Source organism: Phragmites australis, chromosome 10 (assembly GCF_958298935.1).
Source record: "Phragmites australis chromosome 10, lpPhrAust1.1, whole genome shotgun sequence".
Classification (NCBI taxonomy): Eukaryota; Viridiplantae; Streptophyta; class Magnoliopsida; order Poales; family Poaceae; genus Phragmites; species Phragmites australis.
In genome coordinates, this window is record NC_084930.1 from 534,784 (window position 1) to 547,126 (window position 12,343).

Consider the following 12,343-nt stretch of genomic DNA (forward strand, 5'->3'; position numbering starts at 1 on the left):
TCCCACACTAATAGCTAATCTATGGGGCACGGCGCTATCCATTTAGCGCTCTGTTTCATTAGAATTCACATAAGCATATGTTTGGTAAAAGAACAATCTTCTCCTTTAATCATAAATGGAAAGTGTTCAATTAGAACATGAAAACGTGACTCAATTGGTCTTAGTTAGTCTTCGGGACGGAGTGGAAGAAGGGCGGAGACTCTCGAACGAGGAAAAGGATCCCTTCGCAAGAATTGATGGACGAAAAAGGTTGAATACAAGTCTCTATCATGTCTAGACAAATAGAATAGTCTTTTTATACAGAGATTTTTTTTGTTAGAAAAATCCAATAGTTTTTTACTAACTAGACGGAAAGTATATGCAGTAAACTGAAAGATGTTCTTGGAGTCTGCTAAGCAGGTTGATGACAGTTACTTCCGTGACATCAAATGGGAGATCATCTTCATCCAAAACCTTACAAAAATCCAAAGGAAATGTAGGAGTAAGCAAATCACATTAAAAAGAGGAAACTAAAGGAGAGGAAAGAAATACAAAACAAAGATAATGTCTGCGACTGCACAGCGTGCTAGGAAATTGATGCTTCCCCATGCTTAGCATTTATTTGTTCATTCGTTGCTACTCAATTTATGTTGATAGAATAAAACTATCCATGTTACCTTAGTTCGTTTTAGGCTCTTTTACCAATAGCATCTTCTTTGGCTAAGTACCAACAGATCCGCCAGCAGGAGGCAGCATCTCATTTCTTCAGTTTGAAACAACGGATAACAAATAAGTATGATTAGCTAAACTTTGAGGAACGGATGTCATCTACAGCACTATGATATGTGCAAATCATGGTAAAAAGTTGTGGCACTCACCCAGTAATGGCTTGACAATTCTCTAGGAAGCGAACCACTGTGTTCTTCCAAACTTTGCGCCTGGCTGAAAGATAAGGTAGCAAGTTCAGTAGAAACTCCATAGAAGAGATTACAAAAAATAAGAAATGGAAAGGCATGCCTGTCTTAGAATACAATAGAACGCATCCATACGTATAGAAGATTAAAATTGATCTCATTTGCACCAGCAGAAAACAGTGCCCACTGGCTAAGATAGTCTCTGATAGAGAAAAAATGACGAGAGAACCACATTGGTATACTATTGAATTATATAGTGAAAAGGGCACCACAGCAAGGAGGTTGTTGTCTGTTATTCATTAACATTTTTTTTAAGAAAAACACATACACAGCTGAACTATAAAGTTGATTAAGGCAAGGCATACTTCCGGACACTAAATTCCAATAAGAGATTGAAAGGAGAGGTTTCGGTAAGGTTATATCATATTATCATCTTAAGAAATGAACAACAAAGTTGGGTCAAGCAGGTTTCAGTAACGCTATATTTTGTCTCATCTCAAAAGTTAAGATTAAAGAAATGAACAATGAATGGTGATCTCTCTAAACTGTATATGTGATACACTCAAGGTTTTTAAGGCGCTGTGGCGAGCTGGGTACGCCTAGGCGACAAGGCATAACTAGGACCTTGTGGCGTCCTGTGGCGACCTGGGTGCGCCTTGTCGCCTAGGCGTCGCCTAGGCGACACCTTAAAAACCTTGGATACACTTGACAAAATGGCTGAATTTTGTGGCCATGGACAGTAACATCTTCAGCACTCTGGTTGTAGCGGCTGGTTGATAAGGCTCTACTCGGGCTAGCAATCATGTATGTGTATTGTCTTCGTCGCAGCTTAAGCAGATACTAAATTCAAAAACATGCGCTCTAGTGCATCATATATCAAGACTAGACCAATCAAATGAAAACCAAGCACATGCAATCAGGAACATCTCCCGAAGATCATATGGACCACAGAGGTCTACTCATTCACATCCCAAACATCTCAAACTTCCATCCCACGAAGCCCTTCAATTCATCAACCTTACCTAATGGGTCATCTAGGAAGTTCTGAAGGCTTAGACATTATCAAATCGAAACGCATATATATATTATATATATATATATGAAAATAACATTCCAATCGCAATTCACAGCTGAGTACCTTACCCTCCTATCCCCTAAAGTACTAGACAATAGTGAAGCTTCCAGATGAATATACTGTTCTTGAAATAGAATACCAAGGAGCAACGAAAATTAATGTTCTTAATTAATTATAAGTGATTGTTGCACACACAGGATATGACAACTCTGGAACTAAGTCTGTTGTTGCCCAGAGAGCATACTGTTGGGAAAATATAAGATCGAGGGGGTGGAAATAATTCAGCTCATTAGAACACATGTATTGTTTGTGGGATTTTTCTGAGTATACAGACGGTTAACATTGAAAAAATAAAGGAAGTTGTGCTTTTCTTACGCTTTTTTGTTCTGAGAATGCTGGCCAGTCATAGGATGCAGAGCATTTATGGTGTAGTCCTTAACCTCTGAACATTGATCTATCCGAGGTGGCAACTGGCAAGGTTTGTACCTGAGCAGAAAATGAGGAGACACCGAGGTATTGATCAAATGCTGCTCAGTATGAGGAAAGCAAGCACAGTTCGTTGTGAACAACTCCTACTCAAGGACTGCTATCTCCGAAACCAAGTTTACAACATACTGCAGACACAACAAAATCAGGAATCAGGAATGAATGATTAAAAGGCTTAAAAGCAAATATGTAAATCTGATGTTTTCATTACTCCATGTTTAAAATTTGAACCCGAAACACAGTTCGTGGCAATAGAAGACACACCCTAGAAAGAAAAGGATCCCTCGATATGAAAAGCACCACTCTGTTGACATCAATGATAGTTATTAAAAAAACAATGCAATAAGAGCATCATAAAGTATGGATGGAGGACCTGCATTTAACAACTTTTATTCAGCTTTTGGCAACAAATAGATTCTCCAGATCATGAAGTAATTTGTTAGGATCTGGAACAAACCTTTGAAATAGTTTTCAGTTCTAATGTGGGAAAAGCTAAATTGAGTAAAGGTTGCAAATGAAGAGTACTTTCATTACTTATTTGATGAACAGGAAAAGGGTACATGAAAAAACAGGTATCACCTTCCGCCCGACTTCCAACTCGACAAGGGGCTGAAAACCTCCTTAAGGTGGCAAGATTTTACGCTTTCAGCAAATTTTAGGCTTCTCATAGATTCTTTGGTTTTCGACGCTTCTTGCGACACATTAACTATCATAATTGTCTTTGAATCTCCTCTTAAGTACGGCTACATCCAGGAAACAAATCATTAAAATTGTAAAGACTAAAATCATTGATTTGATTAAAAATCACAAATTACCTCAAGCAAGGATGTCAAGGCTGAGCTTTTATATTTAATGTGCCTCTCCTTATTTGCGATTGAATTCAGACATAATCTCAACCAATGCAAACTTTCATTAATATGCTTAGACTCATCTTTCATCTCCCTTGTAGCATTTTCATCATAGTTTTCCGAACCAGCAAGATCAATCAAATTGATCACACCAATAGCCTGTTGATCAATTCCATAAATAGTAAGCCTTGTCGCAAATGCTCAGGCATAATGCTTGCTATATATTCAAAAAAACCTGCTCCTACAACACTTTCAAAAAAAGAAACCCCTTGCTCCCACACAACTTCTTAAATTGAGTTTGCTAATACCACTGCTTAATGCCATTGTTATGCTCAATCTAACATTCTGTTAAGTAATTCCATTGTTTATGCTCAATTCAACATTCTGGTAAGTAATTCCATTGTTTTAAGTAATTGCAGTGATACGCTCAGTTGTTTAAGTGCATGCTGAGTCTAGTGATGGTGACAGAATATAGTGCTGGTGACAGATTTAGAACCAAGTGCTAGCAAAGAGTGTGAGCAGTAGAAATGGCTGAATCCTAAATTCTGTAAAGTGCATACAGAATCTAGTGATGGTGACAGAATACCGTGTTGTACCATCAGTCAGATTTATCATCAGAAATAGTAATTACCTCATCGTTTGCACCATATATTCCAAGATGAAATATGCAATGGCTTCTGGATGATGTTTTATTTAACTTGGTCTCCCCAGTTGACCTACAAACAAACATAAAAATGGTTGTCTTAGGTATGGATCCTTATAGAATTTCATTTAAAAGGTTTTCATCGTATTTAACATATATGTGGCGGGTATTTTACAAAAAGTTTGGAAAAAGGTAAGAATGCAACCTGTATTTGGTAGCTTGCCTCAGTAGACGAAGCACTTCTTCAACATCAGTAGCATGAATAACTGTCAGATCATTTGGATGTTGTACTTTACATTTTCCAGCACCACCATTTTTAACAAACAAATCATGGACGGTACTATTATATAATTCAAATGCAGATATCTACAAGTTCAGAAGAAAACATTAATACAACAGCCATAATCCATGTCCAAAAGATGGCATTAATATATCAGCTATACAGAGATTGTACCTCAGCTAATTAATTCAAACAAATAGAAATAAATAAATACCTTTATTTTGCATCCTGTATCTTGGATATTGTTGAGGACAAACTCCACAGTCCTAGGGATGATTCCAGCCATTTCATCACCTTTCTTAGGTTCACCCATCATTGTGTGGGTCTTTCCAGAACCAGATTGACCATATGCAAATATGCATACCTAAATAATTTATGATAATCCAAATTATTAGACTTGTACCCCTTTTTTCTAAGATGGGTTAATGTTTAATTCAATTATAAAAATATAATATAGCATCATAAAAAAAGAATCAGAGGATTGCTTACCACCTGCTGGATTGTGCTCAGAGGATAATTACCTTCTGGCCATCAATTGCGCTTTGAAGCAATTGTGATACTTCAGTAAATATTTCACTTTGAGATGCATTATCCCGAAACACTTTATCAATGGTGATTGATTTCACTGAAACAACAAAAAAATATATTAGTAAAATATAAGAGAAAATTTAAAGTTGAAAACCTTAATATACAAATACACAATGGATTTACAAGTCATACATGGATGCTTGAACCGTATAATGGAATCATCCCCCTCCACTGGTTGAAAAGCGTCTCCTAGCTCACCCTTCAATAAAGGGCATAGTCGAACAAATACGCGAATGGTACCTTTAAGATCCTGTGCACAATAGTTTGTAAAAGTTATGCACAGGAACCATTCAGCTCAAAAGATCAGTAGAGTTTAAAAGAATCTTTATTACCTGAAGTTGGTTATGCAGGTTTCTACGTCTGACTTTTGCACACTCAAGGTCTTGCTCAGCCTTCTGAAGGTCGAGTTGTGCTTGTTTCAACGCACTCTTCTGTTCATTATGCATTTGAACCTATATTTTTAAAAATAATAGATAGTGATCAGGATCATAAGTAATCAATTATATTGTGTAAAAATGTATTTTCCATCTCTATACTTTTGGCAGAGTTTACAATCTGTCCCTCAACCCTAGACCGGACAAACTTGGGACGTGATCTACATGGTATTGAAAAGTCACTCTAATTTCAATTAGGGACATTATCTGGACGGTACTAAGAAAAATGCAGCTTAACTTTGTCCGGTGCTCCATACTTAAACTAGGGACTGGATCTGGACAGTAAGAAATGCCGTTTAACATTGTCCGGTTTAAAGTTGAGGAGTGAAATATAGTGTTGTTTTATGTAGACTTACATGGTATTATGGAGGCATGTAGGGACCTGGATTAAAAACTTGCTACTAGGAGGAGTCAAGATGTGCTTTGTACACCACATAACCCTAATTCCGATTGCAAAATTCAATTTGTAGACTTCCAATAGTTGAGAGACAAAGAGTAGACTTTCTTTGTTTTTCATTTAGATTAAATATAGAATATTCATTATTATTTGCAGATAGGCTAGTACAGGGCCGTACATGAGCATGTTCAGAATGCTCGACTGAACAGGGCCCCAAAAAATTAGGGGCCCCAATTTCTACTCAATCTTCACTTGTTGCTCTTAATATTGATACTAGTAAACATTGGTGTGAGCAATCAACAGGTCTGCAACTGTTTACGTCAAAAGTTAACAAGTATGCAACTCCCCAATGACATCCTGCCTTATTTCCATCTCTCTCTCTCTCTATAGTTAATAAACTCCCATCAAAATAGTACACCTAACTAGCCCATAATTTCTATAAAGTACTGAGCCGGTGATTTATTCCGTGATTTGTGACCTCAAGCACACAACTTTTCCTCTTGACTTTATGCTGTTTTGTCAAGTATTTATTCTATCAAGTGTTTTGTCACCGCCACTTAGTGATTAGAGCAAGCTGTTTATTCTACCAAACCGTTCTATTCACTTATTCTTGCTATTTCAAACAAGTTGTTTCAAGTAGACTTTTATATACTAGTTTATCATTCGGGTTTGTCGAATTTTAAGATGACTTAAAATTTGCAAATTCTTACACAACCTAATCTATATCAATCTCCATTCTTGACCATATCTTAAACGTAACTCCTCTTATACTTTTAAGATTGATTTTTAAGCAAGATGTAATTATCTGCTAAAAGTATAATTAATATAATGCTATTTTATAATATTTTTTTAAGAATAGGACCTAATTTTCATGTTTTGCACAGGGCCCTCAAAATTCTAGGTACGGCCCTGGGCTAGTACGCACGCACCTGGAGCTTTATTTCTGCAGAAAGCTGACTTTCCAATGCTTTTGGTCTGTCCATTTCAGCTGAAAATGTTTCATTGGTTGCACCCCCTTGTAGGTGTGTCTGCTCAAGAAAATTTGCCTCATATTGATAAGCCATATAAACATCCCACATTTAAAAAATATTAGAATGATTCTGAATCAATAATAGGTAAGTTAGTCAAAATGGATAGGTCACTTACCGTTTTCTCGGTTCTTGCCTTGTTTATCTTTTCCCTCATTAAAGCATTTTTAGCTCTTGCCTTGTTTAGCTTCTCCTTCATTAAAGCATTCCTTTGTTGAAGCAAATATACTTCTTCTAATGCATAGAAGCAGTCATAACCTAGATGATACAATACCAATTCAGTCAGTAAATTAACAACTTAAAACTTTGTACATGGTGCCAGATTTGTAGTACCTGTCTCCATGCTTGCTAGTGAGGATTCCATAGGCCTTTTACTCTATTACAAAAGAAAAGAAACAATAATAATATATTAGAAGCAAGCAACGGTCAACTAATTAAGTCAAGAAGCATTGTATGCTAAGTAAGTAAATGAGCCATTTTCAATTCAGATTCAAGCTTATAATGCAAATTGTTCTTCAAATAGTTAGGTACACATGTGGTCCTAAACTTATCCAGGATGTCATTTAAGTCCATGAAGCATTAATTTCCAGATTCATATTCCTAAACTAGCCTGGTCAAGCTTGATGATGGACTTTTGTGGTAAGATGCGGGATGACTACAAGTTATTTTCCTCTGATGAACGTGTTGCTTCTGTGTCTGACTCACGTATCATGAGTGCTAAAAAGCCTAGTCAAGCTTGTTAAACCAGAGTACAATGACAGCAGCAGATGCTCGACTAGTGCTCGTTTGGCTTCAATTGCCCCTTACAACGGCCCGAGGGAAACTACTGTCTATGCAACTGATATTATCAATGGAATCACGATACACTGCAAAGTTTTCGTTGACAAGATCTCTCGTATCAGGATTTTCCACCATGCTGTTAAAATTGACATAGATGAAATCGCCACATTTCTTGTTCACGCCTTTGATGATGAAGGTAATTTATATAAACCTATACATTTGGTTAAAGAACGTTGCCATATTTTTTATTCTTGAAGGTTCTCTTCTCATGTTTCTTATAGACAAAGGAACTATCATAATAGAAAGTGCCATTACCATCCTCACTTCTTACATTAAAGTACCTGTAAACAGTGGTACTGCTTTTCTATGTATTATAAAAAAATTAGTTCGAACAATGCTGAATTGCTGATGGGCTATCAGTTTTCTTACTGTTTGCTGGATCCATCCAAATTTCCAAGCATTCATGAAGTCAGTTTTATGTGGACTAATAAATACAACAGTGTGTTTGTATAGTCCTTTCTTTCTATGTGATTTGTCTCTTTACTGATTTCATTGCTTAAGCTCGTAGTTTGTCAATTATCGGTTTGCATTACCTATGGATTTCTTCTTAAAGTGGTTGTTAACTTCACTTGGTTCTTGTTGGTCTAAGAATTTCCTTTCGCAACAGTCACTAAAACATACTTTCTTTTAGCCTTTCTATCAGATGGGCTACTACTTATAATTTTGTTGGCATTGCTTTTTCTTTCATTTTAACATACTTAATTTGGTTTTTTTTTTGGTTCAGAAAATGTATTCTCATCGTTGGTGGGATTATAGTTTTTGTGGCAGCTTACCCCGAGGTTGCTTGATAACAGTAGCCATCATCTTGCTCATATTCCACTGAAAGAAACAATTTTAAGTGACTGTGGTGGCTTTTGTGGTGATATGAATATACGGTTTGAGCAAGAAGATAAGGTACGTTATAATATGTACGTTCTTGTTTTCCAATTACTTTGACCAGTCTTCTGTTACATAATAATGCATGTTTTGAATTTTGTTGCTGTATGTGTGCAGAATCTTGGTTTAGATTTCTTTGTGGTGAAGGGTATTGAGATTGGCCAAGAGGTTGCTACAGCTCAGTTATTTGAGCCTCAGTTTGAGCATGTGATTGACACAATCACATTGACTGTTGCTGAAGCTATGTCTCTAGAACCACCATCGCCAGTCCTTGTGACTGTTGCTGTTTTGGTGAAGTTTAAACTCAAGGTTTTTTGACAAAAAGTTGCTCAAGATACTTTTTCTAACAGATTTGAGTTTTGTCATTATTTGACATCCAACTGTCTCTGTAATTTAAATTATTCGTGTTTAGTAATGGAAATGAATTGGCGTGCCATGTCATATCATAAAATATATCAGAAGAGAATCACAGATTTTGGAATGATTTACATAGAACATATGGAATTCCTGTTCAGGGAAAAAATGAACAAAATTTTAAGACATTGATGTTAAAATCTCCAGTTTTAGATGCTGTGCTGTGGTTTAATGGCATGTATTGATGCTGGATTTTTTCTGCCTGCGCTTTCTTTAGTGCATATCTGACGCTGAAAGCTAACAGATCCTTACCGTTTCTATTTTTTTCTCTAGTGGTTAAATTACCATCGCAATATCATCGATGGCATGCGACAAACTCTTTTGTGGCTCAAGTGGATAGTTCCTTTGGTATCTTACATGCTTTGAGTCTGGGCTTTACTGAGGTAGTTGTTCAAGACACAAGAGTTTCTGGTCATGAACAAATATCATCTGTACACGTTGTTATTCCACGGTCACTCTTCCTTTATCTAATCCCTATTATGGATGATTCTACTCATCTTCATGGGATAACACATATTCCACCCTCAAATGTTTGGTATGTTTTTCCTGGACAAAAATGCATGGTCCTTGCGAAAGCATTTGCAGAGGGATTTGATGCTAGGGAGATATCTATTACAGAGGTACTATTCATCTGATGAATTTGATTTGTTGATGTCTGTATATATTAATACTATTGGATACATGGATACTGCATAGATGATGATTTGATCTGCAGAAACATTCTTGGAAAGTATTTCCAAAGTTAATTTACAGAAGACCTGTAGAACTGTATGCATATGCTTTCAGCCTCCCAAATTCCACAAATCATTATGTGGCACATGATGCAAGGGAAAGATCATTTTCTGGGTTCTGTAATGTTTAGCACAAAAACTGAAAGTACCTCCTGAACATTTACACTTATGTTCACTTGCAATGCTGGGTTTCACTGATTAATATGCATATCTCAATAACTTGAGCACTTAAATCACGTGGTACATCACAAGTGGCTGCCTCAAGATGCATTCTCCATAATAATCGCACTCCATTGGTTCATGCAGATGACTGGTGCAGTCATCCATCACACTGTGGAGCACATAACACTTGTGTAGCACTTATTCACACCAAATATAAGCATCCATGTGAGCAGTTTAGTTATGGACGGAATCTTTTTTTTTTTTTGTTCAGATATTTCTATCTGCATGGAAATTTCTTCTGTTCATTGATGTATTTCTTTTGCTGGTAGGAAAATGACCTTAAAATGAGAGCAGTACGGTGGGATTCTGGAACTTATCGTGGGTGTCGGACAATTCTATAGGTTCCTATGAAGTCCTAAATTCTAGATTGCTAAGTCCTATTTCCCAGGGGAAAGGAGATTCTGTTGCTTCCTTAACATACCAAACAGGGGCATCTGGACCAGCAAAGGTACAACCAACACATGTGTACTATCTTGTTTCTTGAAATGGAGCTCGCTTGTACATAGAGGTTATTTGGATGATTTTGGAGTTCCATCATCAAGCATCATGGTTTGCTGATTATGTGATTGGCACGTTCCATGCTAGGTTCTCAATCTTCTGCAAGAAGTTAATGTTTGTAGTAAGGTGAAGGCATTCTGGGATGGAGGATTGGAGAAATCCCTCATCTTCCCTGGGTTCCTGGAGTTTATCAGGAAGTTGAACTGAAAGCGATTGGAGGTTGTTATTGTGATATCTTCATATTCGTTACCCACTTTTAGTTTGCAATTTGACTTGATTGATATTGTCTTTCATTTATCCGAAGGTTGTGGTAAGATGTGGGATGACTACAAGTTATTTTCCTCTGATGAACGTGTTGCTTCTGTGTCTGACTCACGTATCGTGCGTGCTAAATAATAAGGTACACATGTGGTCCTAAACTTATCCAGGATGTCATTTAAGTCCATGAAGCATTAATTTCCAGTTTCATATCCCTAAACTTGCTAAATGATTCACCCAAGTTCCAAACCTCCCTAATTAACATCTATTCGCGTATTTGGCATCCTTATTTGAGGACCCCATATAGGTAAATAGATGCTTATTAGGGAAATTTGGACCTCCGGTGAACAACAGGGCAGGTTTAGGGACATGAAATTACAAATTAAATAATTCATTGACCTAATTGACACCCCTGAATATGTTTGAGGTCTGCTGGTGTACTTGACTCTTCTTCAAAAAAGAAACATAAAATTGCACCACTTTTATTTGTTCCAAGCCATGCAAATGGCTAAAGATCCATTGGATAGCTAGAGGATAAAGACAAACAAAGACAAAAACTAACCTTGTTGGTCTTGTGGGCGTTGTCATCCTGTTGTTTTGTGAAGTCAGCAGGGCCATCCTCCTAAATCCAAGAGTAAGCTATCAATTCCGAGTCAAAAGCAACAAATAAAAGACAAACAAAGACAAAAACTAACCTTGTTAGTATCGTGGGCGTTGTCATCCTGTTGTTTTGTGAAGTCAGCAGAGTCGTCCTCCTAAATCCAAGGGTAAGCTATCAATTCCCAGTCAAAAGCAACATTCAATTAACATTAACGGGAAACCAGAGCTTCTACACCTCGTAGCCCACGTTCATCTTGCCCTGGAAGCTGAGGCAAGGAGGAAGAGGCGAACGAGGGCAGGAGGGGTGGCGGCCTTCTTCCTCGTCGGTGGAAGGTGTCGTCGGCCGGCGGGAGGGGAGGCGCGTCGACGTCGGGCGGGGAGGCGCGACGGGCGGCCGGGATTTGGCGTCGGGCGGGGAGGCGCGACTGCGGCCGGCGGGAGGGGAGACGCGACTGGCGGCGGGGAGGCGCGTGGGCAGCCGGGATTTGGCGTCGGGCGACGGGGATCCGCGCCGCCGAGGATGGCGGGGCAGCAAGGCTAACGGCGGAGGAGGTCGGAGTGGTGGCGAAGCGGAACAACGGAGATGGAGACGAGCGGCCCGCCGCGACCGCAGCGGGAGCCCTAGCAAAGGGGCGGCCCGAATTGTTGTGCGGCGTGCGCTCCTCCCGCAGCAGGCAAGCCTGAAAATTTGATCACGTTTCTCTCCCTTCCTAGTTCGTGGCCCCGGTCAAGCCGAGGGAGCGCCGGGGGGCTGACATCTTTTTTTTAAGGATCAAGAGCACTTCTCTTCATTAAACATCTGAACTACAATCAAACTACAAACACTGCAGCAAGAAAGAAGGGGGCTGGGAGGCCCAGGATGAAGGTATCCTATGCTGTGCTGCATGCTGAGCACAAAGATGAGCAACTCAGTTAGCAGAACGCTTTACAAACATTAACGAAAACGAGGAAAAGATCAAGCTAAGCTCTTGATATCTGCAAGGATCGGCACGATCTCAGAACGGTGATAATTCGTGTTATTCCACATATCGACTAGAACTCTGGAGTCATTCTCGAGGATAACGGTAGCCCGAGCAGAGCTAGAAAGCAGAAGGAGCCCCTCCCTGCATGCTTCCACTTCCGCCACCAACGTTGAGAAAACAGCAGGAAGCCACCGAGAATAACCCCGCACACACCGACCTGCATCATCACGAACCACAACCCCTACTGCCCCACTGGATTCATTGGCATTA

The 12,343-nt window shown here is 38.7% G+C and overlaps 1 protein-coding gene and 1 long non-coding RNA gene across 9 annotated transcripts; one reads left to right on the top strand and one right to left on the bottom strand.

Annotated features, from left to right (window-relative positions):
- Positions 1-237: 237 nt before the first annotated feature.
- LOC133883691 (kinesin-like protein KIN-14N) lies at positions 238-12,123 on the bottom strand. Of its 8 annotated transcripts, XM_062323081.1 has the most exons (19): positions 11,347-12,122; positions 11,207-11,266; positions 11,074-11,133; positions 7,006-7,048; positions 6,791-6,930; positions 6,574-6,672; positions 5,146-5,265; positions 4,946-5,063; positions 4,747-4,850; positions 4,440-4,589; positions 4,151-4,311; positions 3,934-4,018; positions 3,270-3,461; positions 3,034-3,197; positions 2,666-2,758; positions 2,455-2,582; positions 858-921; positions 657-742; positions 238-453 (listed from the first exon to the last, which is right to left on the bottom strand). In XM_062323081.1, the coding sequence occupies exons 1-16, from the start codon at positions 11,362-11,364 to the stop codon at positions 2,573-2,575; spliced, it is 1,617 nt and encodes a 538-aa protein (XP_062179065.1). In that variant the 5' UTR covers positions 11,365-12,122; the 3' UTR covers positions 238-453; positions 657-742; positions 858-921; positions 2,455-2,572. The 8 variants fall into 8 exon arrangements, with proteins under 8 accessions (XP_062179065.1, XP_062179064.1, XP_062179069.1 ...); XM_062323080.1 differs by lacking the exons at positions 2,455-2,582; positions 2,666-2,758 and adding an exon at positions 2,344-2,454 and having other exon boundaries at positions 11,347-12,116; XM_062323085.1 differs by lacking the exon at positions 2,666-2,758 and having other exon boundaries at positions 11,347-12,113.
- Positions 8,544-10,497, top strand: LOC133930358 (uncharacterized). The gene is made up of 4 exons (XR_009911744.1): positions 8,544-8,697; positions 9,076-9,422; positions 10,025-10,203; positions 10,341-10,497. It is a non-coding gene; the product is annotated as an uncharacterized LOC133930358 (long non-coding RNA).
- Positions 12,124-12,343: the final 220 nt, after the last annotated feature.